Source organism: Tympanuchus pallidicinctus, unplaced genomic scaffold (genome assembly GCF_026119805.1).
Source record: "Tympanuchus pallidicinctus isolate F22 unplaced genomic scaffold, pur_lepc_1.0 scaffold8, whole genome shotgun sequence".
Lineage (NCBI taxonomy): Eukaryota > Metazoa > Chordata > Aves > Galliformes > Phasianidae > Tympanuchus > Tympanuchus pallidicinctus.
The window spans coordinates 13952133-13976027 of record NW_026294802.1 but is presented as its reverse complement, the minus strand read 5'-3'; the positions used below and the strand labels follow the sequence as shown (position 1 = coordinate 13976027).

The window sequence follows — 23895 nt, the reverse complement described above, 5'->3', positions numbered from 1 at the left end:
AGTACAGGGCAAGCAGTGATCCGTGGGTCTTTGTAGAAACAATGACCACAACAGAAACCATAACAGAGGTTAGCAAACACAGATAAGTAGTAATGACAGTAGCTTTGATGAAGGCATCATCATGTATTGCTGTGGAGAGAAAATACAGAACACTGGATGTGGTGAAGCTGGATATCTGTCTAAAGCAAAGCACATTACGTGACCCACATGTGAAGGAGCATGCAAAGGTGAAAATCTGTTATCAATCAACCTGAAAATCAGTCTGTTTCATTTTGAAAGAAAAAAGAAATGCAGGTCTGTGTGTCAGTACAAACAATATGCAGTGTTTAAACATCAAGATCCCATTTCCCAACACTATAAGAATGTTCAAAACAGTCCTAAACTAAATAAATCCTTGTGATTGTTGCATCTTACTTGTATTGCAGCTCTCAGCTTCTGTTTTCTAACTTTCTTCAGAATATCCCTTCAAACTGAGACTCCTGTGTAACCCCACAAATCCAGGAGCTAGAACATAAAAAAGAGCACACACAAACTGCTGTTAAGAACTGCTACAGACAGCAATGTGATTTTATTATCATATTAACCAGAATAACAAGATGGCACAGACCAAATGTATGATAATCTCAAACATCTTCCAAAGCCCAGAATAACAGGGAGAAGAACAGTCTCTCCAAGACGAAGCAGAAACTTTATCAACTTATTCCAACAGGGAAATTTTCCATTTTCAATGTCATAAGAAATAAAGCAGAAAGTAAAATTCTAATGGCCACACAAGGAAGTCACTTAAAACTTCAGCTGATCTGTATGCTGAGTTATTTGTAATTGAAAAGCCAGCTAGCTCACAGGTAATCACTGAGGCATGAAATTTAGAGAAAGCTATAAAACATGAACATTAGCAGCAGAAAGCTTTCGAAGACAGCTTAACTCTCAGAAGCAAGGACATTCTCCATCTGAAAGGCAGCGCCTGTAGTTTTTGCCATCACAAGTTAGATTATTCAGGCTCTAAGACAGCGATTTATTTGGATGTTATACATTTAAATGAATACCATTTGACATTCATTCTGTCCCCAAAGTGTTCCAAAGAGCTAACTGCACTGATTTCTGAGAGATTACAAAGTGATGAAGTTTTCTCGGATGAAATTTTAATTTGAGCAGAGCCTTTAAAGAGTACAATAAAATACTTAGTTCCTTATTTATTTATTTACTTATTACTGACGTAGCCACAAAATCTCCTGGCACTAAATTTTTAAAAGTATGCACCAGTCAGGAAAAAAAGTTATTTTATGGGGCTTCTCATCTGCTCTCAAAGGTGATTCAGGTAAAAGAAAGTGAGAGTTAAGTGTATATACCGTGATGAAGAAAGGAATGCATCCTCACTGTGAGAGTGATAAACCCAGCAAAGCTCCTGCAAAGAAAAATACAGCGTATTATATGCTGTGCTCAGCACAAAGCAGATTGCTCAAACACAGGTTAGTGGACTTAATCTAAAGTCAACAGAGGAAATTTTATGGTTTATGATATGTGGGAGATGAGATCATGTGATCCAAATGCCTAAATTCTACATCAGTGAAGGTTTAAAGGAACATACAATACACAGGTAAAATACAAGACAATAAACTGATCTTGTTTAGCATTTCAGGAAAAAAGAATTGTAAATATAATTTTCCATTGAAGTCAAAGAATACGGGAAGAATGTGCAACTATATCTGCAGGAGTATGGCAGTATTAGCTGTACCAAAGTCACCCAGAGACATGACAAATGCTGTTAGCACCATGTCTGCCAAGACCAAGCGTAGCTGAAGCCAGAATGCAGTTAGGAGAAACACTAATGATCATCCCCTGAGAAAGGCTGCCAGATCCTGTTAAAAGAAGTGGAAGAAATAGAATGTATTAATAATAGCTATGTGGTTCCACAAAGCGTTAAAAAATCCATGGCTCATGTCGGATGGTGATCTTTGTGCAGTTCTGGGGCAGCAACAGATCTAAACCTGGGGAATGCATTTCACCAAAAAGCATGCGCCTATTTAACTTCTTAGGGCTCTAACTAGCTCCAAGAACCTGAGCAGACTCCAATGCAGGAGACTGTGAATGCACTTGAAGAAAATATCTTGCCTTCCCTCTTCAGCAAAGTGACCCCATGCGCTCATTAAATTTTATCCTGCAGGTAATTGCAGACTAAAATCATAGCAGGTTTGCACTCAGCCTTGCTGGTCAAAGGAGGCATTGCCTGTATTAAGGTTTCTTCATACTGAAGATATTTAATAAGAAGGGACTCAGATTTTCTCAGAGACCTACATAATTGACAGCGTTATTAATTGGTGCAACAGAAATAGAAATGCAATACTGTTTGCAGAGGCTTACTTTTGAGATAGAAAAGGGCATATGTTTTCCAATGAGACAATAAATCAGTGCAGCTTGTAACGCATTAATTTGTTAAATCAAAACATGTTTAGCAGTGCAGGCAATTATGTTTTTGCATCAGGAGGCCTCATAAGACATTTATAAGGTTACACTGCTTTGACACTAAACACATGTGATGATGTGATCAGGTGAGCCTGATAAAGTTAATTGATGTAAATGCCATGTTTAACTAGTAGAAAAAGCTATCCTGTGTGATACATGTGTATGAACAGCTTACAAAGAACCTGTAATTCTATTTTAGGGGCTAAAGGAGAATGTTTGACAGATAAGGTATAATTGGAAATGCTTTCCCCACAGTCATATCACTGGCAGCTATCCTTTATCTGACCAAAATATATGCTGAACTATGTTCAAGTAAGGACAAACATGTCAGAGGCTAGAATGCTCACTTTTATTTCAGCAACAGGCTATTAAATCACTTCTTGTTCGGTGTCTGCTTTTCAATAACACAGTATCATCCTCACAAATATGCTAACTCACATGACTGCAGGGACAAATCCGGCACAGAACAAGGAGCTGAGCAGCCTCAATTTTTGCTAGTTTAGCAGAAGACAAGAAAATGGAGAAATATTCATAGAATCATAAAATGGCCTGGATTGTGAAGGACCACGATGATCATCTAGTTTCAACCCCCCTGCTATGTGCAGGGTCATCAACCATTATACCAGGATGCCCAGAGCCACACCAGGCTACACACCCAGCCACTGCCCACCCAAATTAGCCAAAAAAAAGTGGTTTGGACTTCTTTAAGAGGAAAATCACAAGTGAGAAGTGACACCCTGAACAGGAAGTAAACAGTTAATATTTCCCAAGAATGAGCACTGAGCCTGTCTTGTCCAGAAAGATGCATTTGCACGATCACAATGACAAATACTGACACAGGATGCCAGGAACCATCCAGCAAGACTCCAAAGAGAACTAAGAATGAGAAGATTGGCACTGAGGTGACATCTGCAGGGACTGGAGAGCAACCTGCAGAGAATGGATGCCTGTTAATGAGCCACAGATTAACTGCTGTCAGCCACCACTAGAGATCATTGCCATATGAAACAACAAGCGCTGCTTTTACCGCTCTCTCCCTATGGGACTCTATCTGAGGGAGAATGAACCTCTCTCCTCCTCCAGCACCAGCTTGTTACTGCCAGCGTTGGCTATAATTGAATAAGCTTTATTCAGATGATAGCTAAATTTAGCAGACATTAGCAGCAAGTCTCTGGAGAGGCAAAAGTGGGGGAGGAAAGCTTTAAATAAACACGCTAAAGTAATACTGAATAATAGATGCAATTAATGGCGGAGCAAAACTCTGCACCTCAGGAGCTGGGCACAGTTAAACCCGCTTTGGGGGGCCTTGCAGAGACAAAATGTGACAGTGCTGCTGGATGCTCCCCTTCCTCTCAGCCGGTAATTATTGCCTCCCCTGTGATCACCACCACAGCAGGGCCTCAAAAAGCCTGTTCCCTATGCATTAATTCAGTAAGGGTACACTACAGAGGGCCTGCAGACCTGGCAGGAGAGAGGAAAGCCAGGCATCAGCGTTGCATCTGTACACAAAGCCAGCTCAGGGCTGGCCCAAGGCAGCCTCCACAAAGCACGGAGCCTCAATACTGCTCCACGCTCCTTCCTTCCCGCCTAAATCCTCTCCCAGCTTCCCTCACGCATGCGCACCCAGCCGGGGGAAAGACGGCAGTATGGCTGTTCAAAGGGCGGAAGTGGTCTCAGGAGAGGGCGGAAGTGCATTGGGTAAGCCGGAAGTGAGTGAAAGGCGGGGGTGTGTGGCCATGTCTGCTTCGTTGCTACGGCGGGGTCTGGAGCTACTGGAGGCACCAGGTAGGCCCGAGGGGCCGGAGGCGGGGAAGGAGGGGATTGTCTCAGTGTGTGGCCCTGGTAACCTTCTTCATCTCGTCTTTCAGGCCGGGGGAAGGCCCCGCCGGGACTCCAGCAGGGGCGAGATGGAGGCAGACCGGCAGGAGCAGCCCGGCGGAGGAAGGTAATGGCGGGGCCTGGGAAGAACAAGGCTACGATCAAGGGCAGAGTCGTGAAGTCGGCGATAGGTGAGTCTTGGCTTAGCTCTAGCGAAAAGTGGCCTTATTGCTCTCTACACTCTCGGGCCAGGTCCTTTCATGGTATCCTGCCGCCTCTGTCAGGATCACCTGTGGCTATCCCTCCCCATCCTCCTTGTAGCAGCTTTCAGGTACTGCCTGGGCAATCAGGTGATGTGTTTTGTCTCACTGTGCTCTGACCTAGAGGAGTATCACAAGAAGAAAGCTGTAAATCACCTCAAAGCGAATTTGCAGTACATGACAAGCGGACGATGCGTTGCTGACAGAGCTGTAACCCAGCAAGTAAGGATGACACTTCTTTCTTCCTCTGAGGAGCATAGATGAATGGGAATTATCTTTAGATCTTCCAGCTTAGTCCTTGTGCAAAAGAGTTACATTTCTGCCTGGTAGTGGCCTTGAAGCGTTTCTTTGTGCTCAAGCAAAACACCTTACTAAGCTTTAAATTTTTGTTGATAGCTTATTTCTTACAGTGTTCTCGTTAGAATCTGGTTAGAATCTTATTTCTTACAGCTACTCGTTATAATCTGGCAACTGTTGACTTCTCTTGGTTACTAAAGGTATTTCACAGCAAAGCCCTGGTTCAGACTTCCCTTCTGTTCTTTGAACTCTCCTCTTCTGTAGCTAGAGGCTGTTTTAGTAGAGAACCAGACATGCTGCTGGCCCCCACAGTAGGAATTTCATAGCATCTGAAATTATGTTTCTCATAACTTCAAAATTTAACCAACGGTCTTTCCCAAATAATAGTTCTGAGCAGGATTTGAAGGTAGCAACACCACTAGATTCATAGGCTGTTTTTATGACAACACTTTTAACTTAAAGAAACTAAGTTATTTCGGCCACTGTTTTTCAGGTTTAAGGTTGTAAATGGCAAGGATGACATTAAAAAATGCCAGGGGAATTCTACCAATTTCTTGGGTTTTCTAGTTGTCTCATGGAGAGACAGGACAAAAGAAGGCTACAGTTTCAGAAAAAGTTTGAGTTAAAATCAATATTGCAGTCTCAATAAGAGTTATCAGAAAGTAGCTTCCTTTTTTGGCTCTGAAAACTACCTGGGTGCTTGCTGCTGTCCCAGTGACCTGCTTTGGGTAAGATAATGTTTGCCTCTCACACCTCTCTGGAAGCATTCCAGAATGTAGCAGGGTACTAGCAAATAAGGGTGTGGCAAGTGAGCTCAAAAAATGTTTTGTGATTTGGTCTAGATGACAGTGAATGTTATTTTTCTTTTTGTTTTTCCTGAAGGTTCTTACACAGAACAGAGGCAGAAAGTCAAAAGATCGGCCTGTAGAGAAGAAGGAAAAGAAGAAGCCTGAGGGCACTGTCTTTACTGAGGAAGACTTCCGTAAATTTGAGAGAGAATACTTTGGAATCCCATAAACAGCATGAAAGGAACTCTTGCAGCTCCAGTCCATCTGCAGTTGAGTGCTCGGAAGACAGGACTGGCCACTTCCTCAGTGTGTTTGAGAATGGACGTAGGAGATCTGTCACTTTGTCAGCAAATAAACTAGCATCAGACTTGCAGAATAACTGCACCTGTCCAGAACTCACTGCTGGGGCCATGGAGGTTCTCTTTGGTCTTTGCAATACATTGTCCTTATCATTACCTCCCTTCAGCCAGCATGTCTTGCGTTCTTGACATAGAAAGGTGGACTAATCCAAAAACAAATCTTGTTCTTCAGTAAGTAAGGCATCTGCTGCCAGTCTCCAACTCAATGGAGATATGTTTTGGACAGCAGAAGTAAATCATTAAGAGGAAAGGATGCTTCAAAAGACTGAAATCCTAGTACTCCTGCAGTTTCTGTCATTATAACATCTGTCAGGTTTTTCTGACATTGTAAAAAGTTTTGTATGTATTGTACGATTAAACAATTGTTGTTACAGGTGCTGCCTGTCTTTGCCTTTGTGATAGTGATTGTTATGAGTAGCTGTGATTGAAGAAGACAGACCAGATCATTGTTCTGATCCAGGCGTTCCTGTCACTAGGATGACTCAGTTGTGTGAATGTCCCTGCTCTGATTCCTCTTGACATGTGTATTAATCTTCTCTCCTACATGCTCAGGCTTTTAGAGTGCAGGTTGGAACTGAGATGACTCCTGCTCTGCCTGCTCAGTCACCCCTCTCCAAGAAAGATGTCTGAAATGGAGAAAGTTCTTTCTCATGTTTCAGCCCAAGCTTTTCTTCTGAGGTTACAGCTGCCCTAGGAGGGCACAGCTGCTGGATGCTGCCAGCTCCTGTAGGCAAGAATGCTTGTGACCCAAAAGTCAGCTCTCTATCTAATCATCTGAAACAGAGGCTGTGGTGCTGGATTGAAGAGATGGGGTTTTTGTGTAGTTTGTTGGTGTTTTTTTTTTTTTTCTTCATACTGCTAAATTCCCTGCTGCAATAAGTAGATGGCCCAGCAGATGGGAGTGTTGTTCCAGATGATCTTCCTTGGTAAACTACTGTAAACGCGCTTTTTGAAGCTCTTTCTCTGCCCCTTCCCACCCCTTCCTTAAACAAATGGGAAGCGTTCTCCCTTTAGACAAAAAAAGAGACAAGTACTAATAATACCAACCCTTGGTTAGAACTAACTCCTGAGTCTAAGTAGCTTGGTTCAGATGTTAGCAGTGGAAGGAATTTGGTATCCACCCAGTGCATCGTTAAGTCTGCACCACCTGTGTTCTGTTCTTTCCGTTGTGTCTGCGTGGAAGGGAAGGTCACACAGATGTACTTTGTCCAAACAGGGAAATAGTGAACATACTAAAGTATGTGTTGTGGAAACTGTGTTAACAGCATATGGGAGGGGATTTCTTGTAATAAGATCAGTTCAACTGTTTGCAGCCAAAAGTGGTAAATAAAACAGTTCAAGGACTGGTTGCCCTCTTATTCAGTTTGTCTCTACTCCTAAAATGGAGAGATGTGTAGGAGGGGAGAGAATGACTGTGTAAAGAAATAGTTGAAAATGATGTGTATGCAGCATACATCTTTATAAAACTGATGCACTCCATGCTGGCTGCTGAGAGCATTAGCTGCTCTAATACATGTAGTTCTGTGTGGAGCTGTTATAGAGACTATTCAAAGCGTGGAAAAGCCTGTTCTGCTATGGCATGACTTGAAAGGGGCAAATCTTCGGGGTGCTACTTTGTGTCCTATCCTCACCTTCAGCACTCAGCTGTTCCTTTGACTTTGGAGAAGTCCTTCTCAGCCCCCATATCTCCTCTCCGAGCTCCTCCTACGCACTCCTGTTCCTGTGGTCGTTCAGCCAACTTTCTACACCTTAAGGAAAGCAAAAACATCCTTTGTTGCTGCAGAAAGGAACGGTAGGGAAGCTGGTTCATTCTGTTTGCACAAAACCCAGCTTGTTTGTTTGCAAACATAAGTAAATAGGGAAGTTGCTCTTTCAAAGTCAATAAGGAGCTTTAAAGTGAACTCCAAAGCAGTCTTCCCCAAGGATAACAACACCCAGATACCTGGAATTTTAAAGTTGGATGGGAGCTCTAATTACTGGCAGGGAAGACTATTAGGGCTAACACAAGTAATCCCCATACTTGTGGCTATATGCCAAGAGGCGTGGCGCTTGCTTGAGAAGGTAAAGCCAACTGTCAGACTGGGTTTTGCCAGCTGAAATCAAAGTTGCTTTTGCAGCCAACGGTATCCCCAACTAAATTAAATTTTACCTTGCAGGAGGGAGAAAAAGCAAGAAGAAAAGCGTGGTTCTAGATAAACCATCCTTGGAAACAGCAAAGATCTGGTATGTCCTAGACTTGATTTTTTCACCTTTCTCACAGAGCTGGAGCTCCAGGAGAGAATGGCAGTGCTTCCTGCTTGTCGTGTAAGAACATGAGCTGGCCTTTGAGAGGAATGTCTTCATTGCCTGGTGGTAAGATAAAACTGCGTTCTCACACTCCCAACCATCTATATATTACAGACCAGTCATGCTTAGAGCATGCCAGCTCCTCACCCCAGCTGAGAAATCCAGGCAGTGGCTATCTGAACTTCGTGTGCCACCTCTCTGTTGCTTGCTCACAGCCAGGCTTCGCTGCCTCACAACAGAGAGAAGAGGGGTGAAGGAGGGAGAAGCTCCCATAGTTTCTTTTCCTACTGGGCCTCCGACCTGACTGGTTCCCACACTGGGAGCGAAGATGCTGCATCCCACAGCCCTCCAACCTGCTGGACAGCATTTCTCTCCTGCGCAGCTGCAATCCAGGGAGGCTGAGCTCATCGTGCTGCTGGCTCTCTTCCCAGCTCTGCGACATCAGCCAAGCATCCCACAGCAAAAAAAAAAAATAGAAGTGGTCGAGCTGAGAAAGAGAGGGGTGCCATCTTCCAGAACATCTACACCCACAAGCAGCAGGGAATCAAGATGGGAAGGAGCAGCTTTAATATAAATGCAAATATAAGCTCTGGAGCATTAATAATGTGGTCAAACCTTTCCAGGGAAGTGGTTTAGAGAAGGAAGAATAGTTCCCAGATGCTCAGTGCTGGGCTGGTTTCCTGTGAGTAAGATTCACAAAGCCATTTAATGGTCTTCCTCTGTTTGCAAATGGAAAGCAAACAGGAAAACTTGTTTGAGCAGGTATGAGTGGCTCAAAGCTTCTGCTGTATCAGCAAATGTGTTCTTCCTCAGCATGGAAAACAATGACAGCCAGTATCAGCATAGAAGTGTATCAGGAAGGCTGCAAGTATGTTTATAGTTGCATATAATATACTAATATATATTATTATTATTATACTAATGCATATAATACTAATATACTTGCATATAATAAAACATGATTGCCCAGGACACTCAACAATTTCTTCCCTTTGAAATAACAGAGCAAAACATGCCCGGTTGCAAATGAACCAAAGTAGCTTGGCATACAAGACTTAAAATGCTGAAATGACAGCAGTATGGAGAGAGGAAAACCATAGCTGGGAGGGGTCCTAGAAACCTTTTGGAATCTCAGTCCTTGGCTAGTTTGGCTACTTTTTTAGGACTGACTTCCCTTTCAATCTTGCTGATGATCCACACAATGTTGGATCCACACCTACAAAACTAATGGGCTCTGAACACCTTGGGTAAGGGGTTGGTCACCACAGAAAGGGGAACACAGCAGCAGTACCCTAAAAAGCTCACAAATGTAATGGTGAAGCACATGGAAGTTTCTCACTTTGAAACAAGAAGAACAATCAAATGAGGAATGTAAAGGAAGGCAAGCTGCCTAATGCTTGCTTACAGCTCAAAACCTGGAACTCCAGCCAAAGCAGGCTGAACGGTTAGTAGGTTTGAGACGGATTAAAGGTTTGCATGACTATCCATAGTTACATTAAAGAGGATTAACAGCGCCAGCGACTAACTGTTGGGGGCAGGGGAAATGGAAATCATGAAGGTTGCTCTGCCTGCAGGGTTACATACACCTTGTTCTGAAGGAATTAGCTGTTGGCAGGGCTGAGCAGCAACCTAGCCAAGCTGAGCAGCACCATTTGTATGCAAGAAAGCTCATTTATCTCCTCCATTAACTTGTCATTAATGGAAGGGAAAGAGTAGATGTTCTTCTCTAGTTGTCCTTGCACTCCAGTGGTGATGTAGAGGAGTCAGGCTCACAGCAGGTAGCTTGTGCTTTGGAAATCCTCTGCCCTACTTAAATAAAGTTGAAGTGGTTGCTCACTTGCGTCTTGTTGCCTACCACTGGGAGTTGTAATGCTATAATGTGATGGAAAGCACAGCAACGATAGCAGGGTAGCAAAGTCCTAGACTGCAGCAAGTAACAATAAACCCAAATGCAGAAGCTGCAGACACAGAAATAAAGGAAAAAAATATCTGCTTACCCTTAGAAAGTTTCAGGTATACAGGGATCTCCAGCAAAATACCGTTGCCTCCACTTCCAACCCTTACATGAGGTCTGGGAAGGGGTGAACCCTTGCCTCACTCCTTCCAGTCATTCAATGCATTGCTTGCACCTGAGCTCCCCTGGGTTAAACCTGCCTTCCCACCAGGTGCTCAGTCGTTGTTTCAAGCCCTGACTTAGCATTTCCACTACAGGTGTGAAAGAGAGAAAAAGGGCAACTGAAGGAAAAATGAGAGGTGGCTAACCGTTACTTTGAGAACATGTGTCTGTATAATACAAAAATTGGAGCTTGTGGGTAGAGCTAGCCTCATTTAGTGGCTTCTGATGCTGCGTGAGTGCACTGAAAGAAGTGCAAAGCTGGGATAGCTGAGTGGCTGAAATAGTACTGCCTAGGTCTGATCCCTTGTGACTGTGATGGTTCTGTCACCACGATACATGGCCAGCAATTCCCTGCCACTAGCACAGTGCTGAGGAAAACTCCTCTCCTGAAGGACACCCTGTCCTTGCTGCTGTTCTGGGCTTTCTGCCAGGGCTCTTTGGAAGCGTTTGCTATCATTCTGCTTTCATTCTCCAGCACTGCAGATGGAGGTTATTTTTGCCCCTTCGGTTATTCACACGGGCAAGTGGTGGAGTCCTCAGTGGCAGCGGTTTCCTCTTCTTGTTCACAAAGAGAACTACGAGCACCTGGGTCTCCCTAAATGCAGGATGAAGAGGAAGGTAGCTATGAATACTGAGCTTTTAGAGAGTGCAGATTGGGAAAATTCCACTGTTTCCACTGGCTTCCTCTGGGGTCTGGTAAAGCCTGTATTTCATGCACCAAAGTCTATTTCTGGGAATGGTGTCACCATGCATTGACAATTGAGATTGTTGAATCACGTTTTTTCTGAGAGCCTGTGAGAAAACGAAGAGGTTCCTGAAGCCTGCACATGTGAGATCAGTCAGGAGGGTGTCCGCTGCTCAGATGCTTTTTCCCATCTCTTAATGCAATGATCTTATAAATGCTAAATGAACATACAGAGGAACAGCCAGCCCTAACCTTCAGCCGGTGCAAAGTCTTAACTAAGTTACTAAGTATGGAAACAGCATCATTGCAAGAGGCATCGCATAAGATCAGTTCGTTGGCTGCATCTGAAAAGCTGTGAGCACAAAGACCATCCATGTGAATGCCTGAGCTGGGCAATATGCTTGGACAAGTCAGTGCAAGTGAGCAGGAATTAACGCCCCGGGAAGGATGCACACATCTACATGCAAAAGCTGTCCCTGGCAGGACAAGCAGGGATTAAGGAATGTGATGAATCACTAAATCTGGGTATCAGTGAGCCAAAGAAAATAATCATCACACACGTGATGATAAAGGGTACATCCCAAATCCTGAAGGTATTAGCAGGTACAGCTGTGCTGACCACAGAGCTTACTGAATTTCTGAATCTCACAAAAGAAACAAACAAACAAAAAAGAATACTTAATATTGCCATAAATTAAAGAATGCTAATAAATCTAATGGGCTGAAATCACCCTGCTATGCAGGCTCCTACCTGCCACCTTCACCTTGCTTCTTCAGTGTAACACATAACATCACAGCACACTTTCCCAGTTGCACCTTCCCTCCCAGCACTCCAGTATAAAGATTATCTCACATAGCACAGGCTCCCATCATAACCACTACCCTCAATGCAGCCTGCAAACCCCTACTCCCAAGCACCTGATCCTCTGCATGCTTATGTTCTGGAGGTATCTTCCAGCTCATCTAATTTCATAACTCTTGTACCCTGCACCATTCACCTCCACCAGAAATTGTGTTGAAGCCTGACAAGCACATAAAGCTCCCTCAAGAACCTTTTCCAAAACCCATTCATAAGCACTCTTAAATGGCTCCTCTAGAGGCTCATAACCTTTATGATTTTGCCTTTGATATGAAAGATCTGAGAGTATCCCCATTAGATCCCCTCCATCTTACTAGATATATAAAGTATAAATTCAGTTGTACATTAGCTGTAATGTGTGCTCTATCACTTGAACCACATTAACTAAATGCTATTTGCACACTCCGCAGTGGAGCAGCACACTCTAGCTGGTTGAAGCCCCAAATGATGTGGTGCAAATTAATGCTTATTTTACACAGACCCAATTACCACACAAAATTCAAGTTTACTATAAAATAATTTATTAAGACACCATACACAGCTTAAGCAGCAAGCATATATACATGCACGTGAACACTACTGACTACCCTACTCAGGGACTCTAGCTCTTTTGACTTTGGCCTTCCTCACCTCTTCAATCAGATCTTTCAAGTACTGGATTTCCTTACTCAAGGAATCTGCTTTCTCTTTCAGGGCCTGATTTTTCTGTTCCAAATCTCTGCACTCCCCTGACAGTGCCTCCTGTTCTGCCCTCTTTTTTTGCCGGTAACGTGTGGCAGCTGTCTTATTTTGCTCCATCTTTTTTAGTTTCTTATCTATTTTCTTTTCTCCTTTCACCTTTGATGACACTACCTTCTCAGCAGGGTGGTCATATGGTTTGGACCGCACAGAGCCACAGGTGGCATCTGCAGGGAACTGGTTGTCATTGGGGGATCCAAGTGAATTGGTAGGACTATGCTGGGGTGTTCCCAAATAAGAGTCTGGGCTCATGCATATTCCACTATCATCAGAATGGTTCTCCTCCTCTTTCTCTGACTTGGTGATCACTACCAGAAAGGTGGGGCCCTCCTGTTTCCTTTCACCTTCCAGAACATCCACTTCACTACCTAGTTCTAAACTAAATGAATGGTCTGGAACAGAAGTCAGAGACTCTGGGGAGAGGGGAAAAGACCAGAGGGAAGCTAAAGGGGCCATGGGATCTGCTCCAATTGGAGATTCAGGGAGACTGGTGATTAGATCAGGTATGAGTGGAGGTTCTTTGTTGTGAAATTCCTGGGTGGTAGGGTTAAATAGAAGATCACACGTGTCTTCCAACGTGGCCATCAGCTCGTCTGGTGAGACGGTGGCTTCCAGATGTTCCATTCCTAACAGGGCATCAAAATCAAATTCCTTCAGATCCATCTTCTCCACCATCCACTCCATGCCAGAGAAGGCATCCTCTAAACAAGGGAGAAAAGAAATGCATATTTTTTCAGTGAGCCAATAAAGTAATCTTCTAGAAGGTACCTAAAAAAAAACAAACAAACCCTAACTTGTTACACCTTCCCCCACTCTTTTTAATGGTACAAAAGATTAACTACCAGAACTTCAGCCCACCATGAGGGGGGAGTACTGCATGATACAATGTAGCTGTCAGCTGTTATGACATTCCATCCCTCTTACTCTCAACTCTGTACGGACTCAGGGCTATTTGAAACACACGACCACACTTGTTTCTTGTGACCTCTTCCAGGGAAGGCTACTTTAACAGCTGGCATGTTATTAAAAGGGCAACACAAGTGTCATTTTCCCACAGGCCAGTCTAGTAACTAGCCATTTGCTATTGTGTAATCAGTGTTGTATGGATGCTTTCCAGGCCTGAGTACACACCTGATGTCACCTCTACATTTAGAGAACTTGCGCAGTATATTTTTGAACAGGAGGGTTACATTGTTTATTATGTGCCATCACCACAGATGTATTTTCTCCACACGAATTAGTGCCTTACCCTGGCTGCTATCTATGGTGTTGCCTAAACTGTCCACAGCGAGCCAATTGGAGGAGACTGCCTTAGCCTTGTCGCTGGAGAACCCATGCGAACCGAGGGGCACGGCCACCTCCAGGTAGTCATCGAGGAGTCCCAGACTTTCCTCAGCCACCGAACACGGCTGGCTGAAGGGGGAGGACTCCCCCAACAGCATCTCGTTGTTCAAGAGGCTCATCTTGGTCAGGTTTTAGTGCTTTGACGTCAAAGGATGTAGACAAGGAGAAGGTCTTTCTGTCGACTACAGCAGTGCTGCTGTGCGGTGCCTTGAAAAACCTGTAAGACAGACATTTTTTCCACACACATCAGTGGTTGTTCTACTGGAATAACAGCCTTCACAGTAAGACACCACATGCAGGGAGCACGGTGGTACATCAGACATTCTCCAGGCTGTTTGCCTTTAACTTTTTATTTATTTATTTATTTATTAAAGGCTCTTCTATTCCCATCCCCAGCAGAGCAGAACCAGCTCCGCGCTGCCCACGCCCCGCCCACCGCGCCCTGACTCACGCCCACGCCGCAGCCATTTCGCGATCCGCCGCCTCCCGCTCCCCACCCGGCCCCGCCGCCATTTTGTGCCGTGCCACGTTTCCACCTCGTGCAGCTGGGACCGCCATCAAAGTCGGGGAGGAGGGGGAGGGTGACAGGACGGAAGGACAGGGCACCTTTCTATGCTGACTTATGGAGCAGGGGGATTCGGTTGAGAAACGCCGAGAGAGGCTCACATCCTTCTATCAGGCTGGTTTCACACCATCCCCTCCAGCGCTGCGGCATTAGGGATCCACTCATACCTCAATGCCCGCTCGCTGGAAGCCCCGCCATCTGCTATTCCCAATGCCCCTCTATGAAGACATTCCCCTGCACGACTAGGACACCCGCATAGGGAGCTAATACTCACAAAAACCTTACAAATTAGAAAAGCTCCAAGCTTTCAGGATGTGGTTTTTTCTAAAATATAGGGTATTACGGCTCGCTTTTCCTAAGTGTCACTTCCTGCCGTTTCTGTCACTCCCAAGTAGGCTTTTAGCCCCCACCCCCACCCTATTACCCAGACAGCTTCTCCTCTGGGGGTTCGTTTCTCACTGCAGAACCCCACTTTAGGAACCGGGCGAAGGGAAAGGTGTCACACAGCGTGCGCTCCCCACACGCGCTACTCACGCCATGGTTGCAGATGCCGGGGATGTGCCGAGGCCGCCGCCGCTGCTGCTGCGCCCGCTGCACTGGCCGATGCCGCCGCTGGCCCTGCCGCCCTTAGAGAGCCATGGCGGCTGGGGTGGGGGAAGTGTTCCGGTCAGCGCCGCGCGAAGATGTGCTGCGCACGGCCACTACCACAACCTGTCAGCTCAGCTCAAGGCACACAATGAGGTGGCACAGCGCGCGCTCCGCCCTTATATGTGACCGCGCTAAGCAGAACGAGATCCGGCCTGATGTGTCCTTCCGCTCTTCGTCACCTGCCTCTCGTAAGCGCCCTTCGGTCTGTAACTTCTGGCCTGGGCTTCTCTCGTTCCAACCTGGCTCGGATTAACCATAAAAGCTGACAACAATAACTTCCCTTCTCCCCCCCCTCCCCCCAGCGTGAGCTGATGGACAGAGGGACTATATGTGTTCCTCCGCGCGGACACCTCCCAGCCGAGAAGCGCGGTCACGTGATGAAGCAGCTGAGGACGCTCCTCCCGCCCGCCGGCGAGCGCTGGAGGATTTGGGGGGGCTCCTGCTCCTGCCCGCCAACAAAGCCAGGGCGCTCCGGCGCTGATTGGCTGGCGGCGTGGTATTCATGTGCACTCTGAGCCGCCATTGGCTGAGGCCCGAAAGAGGCCAGATGGTGAGGCGAGATGCACGGAGGACAAGGAGTGGTAAAATGGCGGCTGGAGTGGAAGGGTTGTGTTTGGTGCCTCGTGTTTCTGTGGCCTGACCTCCCTCAAGCACCGCGTCTGCTTTGTTCCTAGCAGCTTCATACGTTCTCCACACGAAGTCCTGTCCCCCCTCCAAGCACTGTTCTTTCTGCACTCCTAACAGCCCCGCTGGACGAAGCCCAGCAGAATTGAGGGCAGAAGTTTGCTGAGGAGAGTCACTGTTCCCTCAGATAAGTGGGAGCCTCCCTGCCTGCTACCTGCTCCTCAGAGATAGGACTGAGTGGGGCACTGGCTGAGTTTTTGTGTCCCTGACACTCTGCCAGCCTTGTAACTATGGTATAACATTAGCCTTTGGTGGTTTGTGAGGAGACCCAAGGGCAGCCATTACTCAGATGGAGGAGAGCATTAGTGGGTCATCTACACAGTCTCACAGCCTTAGCGAGCAGCCTCACCTTGGGAAGATTTTCAAGCAGTTTGCATTATGTTTTATCTGAGCTAAATCAAACAAGTGAAAAGGCAGCCCTGCAACCTCACCTCTAGCCCAGCCTGTATGTTTATAGAAGCTCCTCAGGCCCTCAACTGGTTTTGCTAACCCTGTATGAAACCCATGGGGAACAGATGGTTTCAGTCCCCTCGTGATTCTCTGAGGACACTAAAGCACCATATACAGCTCAGAGTGAGCTAGAAAGGTTGCTACCCATGTACTCTCTCACTACCCAGCCTTTGATTGCTTTCCCACATTGCCAGCCCTACAGCACACCATCAGCTCTGAAGGTTAATCATAGAATGGCTTAGGTTGGAAGGGACCTTAAAGATCATCAAGCTCCAACCCCCCTCCATGGATCCCTGCTTGCTCAAAACATTATCACCCTGTCGGGCAAACTCCTCTTGGCTCCACTGCAAAAGACTCCTTTGTTTTCCAGTTAGGGTTTGGTAGTATTTGTGTACAGCCATGGCCTTGGCTCAGTTTACACAGGTATAACTGCCTGGAATTCATTAAACAACTCGACTGATAATTCCGGAGGACGGCCATGGCCAGGGAGGGCAGTCATGGCCAGGTTTCTACTTTTAGCAGCAGGATGTCACCATCACCGATACAAATCAGGGTATGTCAGTCCAGCTCTGTAAACTGAACACTGGCTGCTGAGAGAAAAAATGCAATTTTTCCTCTTCACTGTGGTGTTTTTTGTTTGTGTGTGTGTTTATTTTGTTTTTGCTTTTCTTGAATAAAGCATCGATTTTGAATGGCTCACTAAGATGGAAGAGGCAGCAGAAAAAAATGCCCTCCAGTGCCAGAAAGCATGCTAGCAACTGAGTGATCTCAGATGACTGCTCTGATACATGCACCAATGAGCAGGCAGATCTTGCTACAAAGCAAAATTCAGAGGATGGATGCAGCAGCTTACAAAGAAGCTCGGTGGGTGATTGGCTTGGGTGGATGAAAAGCAGCATCTCTGTGTTTGGCTGGCTGAAGGAGGGCTCTCACATCCCTCACACCCAAGTGCAAAGAAAAAGGTGATTGTACCACTGTAATTGTTGTAAAATAAACAGAAATGCTGTACCCACCCAATCTTTCCTCTTGAAATGGTAATTATAGATTTCTGCAGAAAAGACTCTGGGTATGTGTGAGCAAGAATCGTGCAAGCAAAAATGATGTATGTAATAAGGAACTTAACCCAGATCTGCCTGTTTTCTAGCTGCCTGCTTCCCTTTTTATTTTGCAAATGTGGAAATCTGTCTGCGATTTGAGCACCAGACAGGTTTTGTTGTGGTTGTTTTTTTTTTCATCATCCTCAATTCAGGAAGTGAAATCAGGTAACAAAAAGCCAGCCATTTAGTAATAATTAGTGTTATTTCTTCCCTTTTCCTGAAAGAGACTGCAGAATTATCGTTGTTACATAATGTAATGAGACACATCTCTAATTCCATTACGAAACACGTCTCTGCTTTTGCAGATATTACATCAGAGGTTTCTCCTTTGAGGTTTGAGTCTTGTGACTGAGCTAGAAGATAATTCTTCAAGCCTAAATAACAATTCCTTAGGATTTTTTGTGCAAATAAAACAGCAAATGTTTTCTAAGCAGAGAACTACTAGCTAGCCACTAACTCAAACGTTCCTTTTTCAATACCACAGAATATATTTGTGGCTTAGATGTGTGGAGAGAAGCCTGATAGCTCTGAAGAAAATTGAATTTGCAGCACAAAAAGATGGCTTCTGAGTGAAGATTAGTGTGTGTGCACGGTCAATAAACTCCTGATGACATGTTAACAGCTTTAGCTCTGCTGATGTTATTTTTCTGCCTTAGGCATGGTATCTCAGCAGAGAGCTCCTGCGATAAGTCGGATCCATTCCTATCCAGAAGCTAGGGGCCAGCTGCAGGCAAGAGGAGATGCTCATGCAGAGCTCACAGCAGGATAGAGGCCAAAATGACCTTGCTGGGGAGTGACGAAATTCTCAGATGTATACAGCACTGCAGAAAGCACCAGGAGGTAAACTGATTCTCCTCCATTCACCCTTCTTCTTCATTAAGATGGAAAGTCAATATATGAACTTGCTTTTTTTTTTTCCGTCTGTCTGTCCTTCTTTCTGTCTGTCTGTCTGTCTTTCATCTCAACGTTGCGAAGGAAAAGAGTTTTTCTTTTATCAATCAATATACGGGAGATAAACATGCTGTATGCTGTGTTATTAAATACACAAAGGGAAGACGTAAATGTTTCCATAGTAACATCTCTTTGCACAGTCTGGCTGGCCTGTATATGACGCTCAGGGACTGTCAAGGGGGGGAGGCACTTGTGGTGTTGCATAGCGGGGAGTGAGGAGGGGGATGTGAGGGATATGCATTACCAGGGCCAGGAAGATAACCACCAACAGTAATGCAGATTGAGATGCTGGCCCCTTCCTGGAATGCTTGGGCAGCCAGGAGGGTTTGCAGGCCCCATGGTGGCTCTGTCAGAGTGCTTTGGGCTCCTGCAGGGTCTCACACCCCAGGGGGGGGTCCTTGTGATAATTTCTGTCCTTTGAAGCTGCCATTCATAGGCAGGGCAACAGGAAACAAACCCCAGGCATTCAGCCTAACTCTGCACTTCAGTGAGCAAAGAATTTCCAGACACCAGGAGGAAATTTTCCGGCAGAGATTGTTGAGGGAAACACGAAGATGGATTGAGGCAAAGTGCTTATAAAGTCTGAGCAATTTTGAGGGAGAATTACCTACAGTCTCTGCAGCTCAGGGTAATTTGCAGTGCTTGGTTGCTTCTCCCCTCATGCGGCACAAACGGATAACCGGAGAATTGGTTCTGCCAGATCCCTGTTGTAAGCTCTTTAAGGATTGCTTTATAGACCTTCCATTTTAAAACCGGGTGGAGAGATGAATATGTGTGATTAAAGATCGAGCTGGGAGGTATTAGTGTCCATTTTTTATTATGTACAAACAAGAAATAAGTTAGCCATATGCTGTGCCTCGTTTGTTTTGGACTGGTGCACCAAATAGAATCTCTAATAAATCATTCATTGCTTACCCACCCCCTCAGTTTCTTATGTTTCCATCCTGATATGTAAATATCACTGACATTTGAAAGGAGATTAATAAAAAAAAAAGGATTAAATCTGCAATTTACATTTGCAACTTGCAGTTCAATAATTTCAGACGGATATGGAAACACTCCTGGTTGTCCACCTACATTTTTCTTGCTGAGCAAAAGCAGGCATGCCAAGCACATGCTGATAGCTCACAAAATACATCTCTCCCGAGGCTCAGTTACTCAGAGCTGGACAGGCTGTGGCCAGCTGCCATGAGGAAAAACATTGTGCAAATCCAGTCAGAGGGAGGTGAGATTTAACTTGTAACTTGCCCAAGCATGAATTTCCTGAGCAAAGCTACAACGGGTTGAAAATGATGTTTAGCAAAAAATATGTGTGAAGGGGGAGGGAGCTGGCTTTTGTTTGGAGCATCCGGGGATTTGGGGGTTTTCTCATCTTCCAGCCGTATTTTATTATGATGAAAGGACTTGAGGGTCGAGTATAATCCCTTGTGTGTATTAGCACACATGGGAACAGTTTAGCACACAAACGAAAGAACAGAACTGTATCTCATCGGAAACTGCTGTTATTCACCAGGACTCAATTATGCAGACGCAGTGCAGATGTGTGTGCACTCAATGCCCACCGAAGTGAAGGTGCATCAGTAGCAACATCAGCTGGAGACACACATGTGCCAGGTGCCTTGTGCCTTCCTGTGAAACAGGATGAGAAGGAGAGTGGCAATGCAAATTCCTTTTTCTGTTTTTTTTTTTAACTTTCCAGGAGTTGAGCTCACTGATCCTTGTGAGTCTCTTCCAACTTGGGATGTTCTGTGATTCTACGATTCTTCATGTCACTTCAGAGCGTACTGAAAAGCAAAGAAGAAAAACTGCAAACGTGTACTCTGTTAATGAAATCAAGCAGGATCCTGAGGATATCTTATATGCATTGAGATCACTTGGTTTCTGCTGCTGGCAGGCAGATTCAGCAGGAACACAAGCATACCAGGCAGCTCAGGTGGAGCTCTTCAACTCACCTGGGGATAAATCAGAGTTGAGGCTGTAGCTCCCTGGATTCAGAGGGAACACTGCAGCCATTGTTTTGTAACCCTTCTCTGCTCTGTAAGCAAAAGCTGTTGGCAGCTGGAATTTACCAGCAGACTTTAATCTGTTTCAATATATGTGTTTGTTTATGGGGGAGGAAGGGGAAATTCTTGGCAAATGTTGATGTGTTCGGAATACCAAGTTGATAACCTTTGCCTTTGTGACTCATTTTCCTTCCTAAGGTCTCTGCGCTGGGATATTTGGCAAAGAAAAGATTCTTCCAGAAGTCTGCCCTGCTCCCTCCACTTCCACCTGAGCTGGTGGCTGGCAAGGGCAGCCTTGGCACAGATTCCTCAGGTGTGTTAAGGGGCAATTGACTATGGACAAGCTGGAGAATAGTCCCCCTAAAACCTTTGTGGCCAAAGCATTGTCTTGAGTAGGTGTTGTGGTTCCTCAGCCTACTGCCCCTCTTACTCGTGCCACTGTGGTGCTTGGTGAGGGAGCTTTGCAATGCTGCCAGCAGGAAAATGTTTCTGAGCTTGACTTTTGTGAGAGTTCTGTCTGAGGAATCAGCAGCGGCAAACAACCTCTGCTCTTTCAGCATTCAGAGGATTGTGACAAAGGTGGACATCTCCTCTGGGTCTGAGGCAATGTAGGCACTGTTCAGGAAAGTAACATCTGAATGTCTTGGTCGGGAATTCTCAGTGACACTGATCTGCAAGCTCAATACTCACCAGAAAAGCGAGTCTCCCTGAGGCAGTGCAGACTCCATCTGACCATAAAAGGGCTGAGTTTGTCTGAAGCCACACAGTTTGGGACGACATTGTGCCCACGACACCATACATCTTCCTTTGCAGTGCATAGTGATGAACATGGATCATTCTTCCTACTTTCTCTTTTATGCAAGAAAGCAATTAGTTTTTTGTTTTTTCTTTTTTTTAAGAGGGTTCTTAGTACACATCACTAGTTTGTCGTTCAGTAAAAGGCACTGTTCTAGGTGCTTCCTGCTGTCCCTCTGTGGTGATTTGGGAATTAAGGGAAGATTTGTGCCTTGGTCACGCGCTTGCCTCAGCAAAACCCAACCTCCACTTGAATGTCAGGAAGCTGGGAGCCCAGCCAACACTCTCTGACAAGCAACGTGGGAGTCCAGTTCTGTGAGATTACTGCATCTTCTCTTATCTTTGCTTGTGCATATCTCAGGCCTTCTGACAGCATATCACCACTGCTATAAACAGCCAGGAGCCTGAACATAATTCAGCTGATATTATCTAGGTAGCTGCTGGTAGTTATGTCCAAGGCCATAACTAACCACCACGCTAAATAAATTCAAGAATTAGAAGACAAAAATGTCTCTTTGCCATATTCCTTCCAGGAATGATTGCTTCTTGCCTTTCAAAGGTGGTAAGGAGCCTGCCTACAGTGCATTGTGAATTTTGACAAAATGTCTGGCACGGGACCAGGTAAAGAGCCAATTTGCTCTTTTCCTCAGAGCTCCATCATTTGCCATCTGTGCCCTTGTGTCTACAATGCTCATGTCCTTCGCACTGCTGAGCAGAATGAGACAAGAAAGCCTTAGAGGACTGGGATCATTGCAGTGGGATGTCTAACAGGATAGTATGTCACTGCTGCCATTGCTTCTGTGGAATGGCAATGATTCTACCATGAGAGACACGGGTAGGGGTGGGCTAAAAATCTTAAAAAAAAAAAAAACAAAACCCAGAAAACTCATGGAAGCAACTTTTGCTCGTTATTTAGATGAAGAAGCCTTTTCATGAGGAATGTGGATAGAATTTATATACATACATACATACATATATATATATTCCCCCTGAGAAGTTTAGCACTGAGTTTGAAAAGACAGATCAAATTTCTACTTAGCTACTGGAGCCAGGGAAACTGAACCAGCAAAATAAAAAGTCATTTGACTTTTAGTGTGCTTGAAGTGATTGTGTTCACAACTTATTACTGAATGAGTACATTGGAAAGCTTAAGATGGAGAAAAGTTTGAGTTCCATATGCCAGACTCCTCTCTCCTGCTATCCATAAAATGACAAGAATACTTTCTATAAATGGCATGACTTGAAGATCTCTGCTTTACCCTTTGGTCTGACCAGTCTCTTCAGTCTCACCATTTGCAAGGTTATTGCACAGGATCACATACTATAAAGATATTATTAGCCTGCTCACCACCCCATTTCTGGATCAGTGACTTGTGACTGTCCTTCTCAGAGTATGCTAATAAAACTGCTACACCATGCTATCAATTGTGTAGAGAACATATTTGTTGCACAACAACTATTTTAAGGTTTTGTATCTTTTGAATTTTTAAATGTAAGCTTGGCTACATTCACTTCCAGGCCAGGACTGTGCTTATTTAACAAGGTATGCTCTCATAAGGCTCATAAGGTTCATTAGGCTAAGAACAAAAGAGAACCAGAGCATTTGCAGAAAGCCATTTGTGCTGTTCTTTGCAGCAACCTTTTGCATACATGAAATAATTACCATGACTCCACACAATTATTTCTGCTCTCCATTAAACAAACCCTATCTTTTGATCTCACTGTGCATGCTGGGACAACTTTTATGCAAAAGTGCAAACCACTACATACATTAAATATGGATTGCAAGCCCTAAGCTTTCCAAGGGCATTAATGTGAGGGGTGTCATAGCTGGCACAGCTTCCAAAGAGCAGCTTCTATTAGCTGTTCCCATAAAAGACCATATGATGTGAAATATGCTTGATCTCACCCGATCTGTTTCTATCATGGAACAGATTAAAGGAGAAAAAAAAAATAAATAGATAAGGGGTATCAGGAAGAATAATGCTAGAGATGGAGACTCCTTCTAATACAACATATCCTCCATGCTAGTTAAATGGTAATTGCTCAGCCCTCATTAAAACAATTCTCACAGGATGTCTTTACCCTAGCGTGTCTTTTGAGAATTAAGGAGCAGGGATTCATCAGAAGTGGCATCACTTCATGTTTCTCTTTATGTCAAACACTTCCCCCACCTCCCAAAGCAGACACACAAAACTGGGGCTCGCTGCGTACCAGAGCTATAGCAGATTCCTCACTGCCCCAAGGCTGATGCTTGGATAAGAGAGGAGCACACTTGGGCATGTAGAAACAAAGGTGTCACTGAGCCAAGGGCAGGGAAAGGCTGTGCAGGAAAGTCAATATTAAAAGATGCAAGGAAGCCTGTGAAGTCTGGAGAATCACATGAAGCGTGGGTGCCTGCCCAGGCGTGTGAGCTGTCAGAGAAAGGAGGAAAGGCAGAGAGCCATCATTATCTTGTGACTGGTGCAAGCACTGACAGGAGTGAACGCGCTGCAGCGCCAACCCACTTGTTTTGAAGGCAGCCACAGAGCGCCCCAAGCTGTAAAGGGAAAGCAGTGAATCAGCAAGGGGCACGACAGTCCACTGAGAACGGCGTGGTGCAGAAAGCTGACAGCAGAAAGGTGACGCCCCTCCCTGGCACAGAAGCAGAGACACTCCTTTGTTTATAAACACTTCGGAGACAATCAGG

General features: G+C 45.1%; 2 protein-coding genes and 2 long non-coding RNA genes across 6 annotated transcripts; 2 read left to right on the top strand and 2 right to left on the bottom strand.

Moving 5' to 3' along the window:
• Window positions 1–590: 590 nt before the first annotated feature.
• Window positions 591–10758, bottom strand: LOC128073598 (uncharacterized). Of its 3 annotated transcripts, XR_008202785.1 has the most exons (5): window positions 10269–10758; window positions 8887–9133; window positions 8135–8704; window positions 7617–7733; window positions 591–1405 (listed from the first exon to the last, which is right to left on the bottom strand). It is a non-coding gene; the product is annotated as an uncharacterized LOC128073598 (long non-coding RNA). The 3 variants fall into 3 exon arrangements; XR_008202783.1 differs by lacking the exon at window positions 591–1405 and having other exon boundaries at window positions 7458–7733; window positions 10269–10757; XR_008202784.1 differs by lacking the exons at window positions 591–1405; window positions 8135–8704 and having other exon boundaries at window positions 7458–7733; window positions 10269–10748.
• RPS19BP1 (ribosomal protein S19 binding protein 1) lies at window positions 4095–6358 on the top strand. The gene is made up of 4 exons (XM_052668669.1): window positions 4095–4248; window positions 4332–4472; window positions 4666–4763; window positions 5721–6358. Exons 1-4 carry the CDS (start codon window positions 4110–4112, stop codon window positions 5853–5855), a joined length of 513 nt encoding a protein of 170 aa, XP_052524629.1. The 5' UTR covers window positions 4095–4109; the 3' UTR covers window positions 5856–6358.
• Window positions 10759–12429: 1671 nt separating the features above from the next.
• ATF4 (activating transcription factor 4) lies at window positions 12430–15488 on the bottom strand. Its single transcript, XM_052668662.1, has 3 exons — window positions 15113–15488; window positions 13919–14230; window positions 12430–13370 (listed from the first exon to the last, which is right to left on the bottom strand). Exons 2-3 carry the CDS (start codon window positions 14130–14132, stop codon window positions 12520–12522), a joined length of 1065 nt encoding a protein of 354 aa, XP_052524622.1. The 5' UTR covers window positions 14133–14230; window positions 15113–15488; the 3' UTR covers window positions 12430–12519.
• A 1485-nt stretch (window positions 15489–16973) lies between these two features.
• Window positions 16974–20717, top strand: LOC128073599 (uncharacterized). The gene is made up of 4 exons (XR_008202786.1): window positions 16974–17322; window positions 18114–18297; window positions 20108–20445; window positions 20610–20717. It is a non-coding gene; the product is annotated as an uncharacterized LOC128073599 (long non-coding RNA).
• The last annotated feature ends 3178 nt before the right edge of the window (window positions 20718–23895 follow it).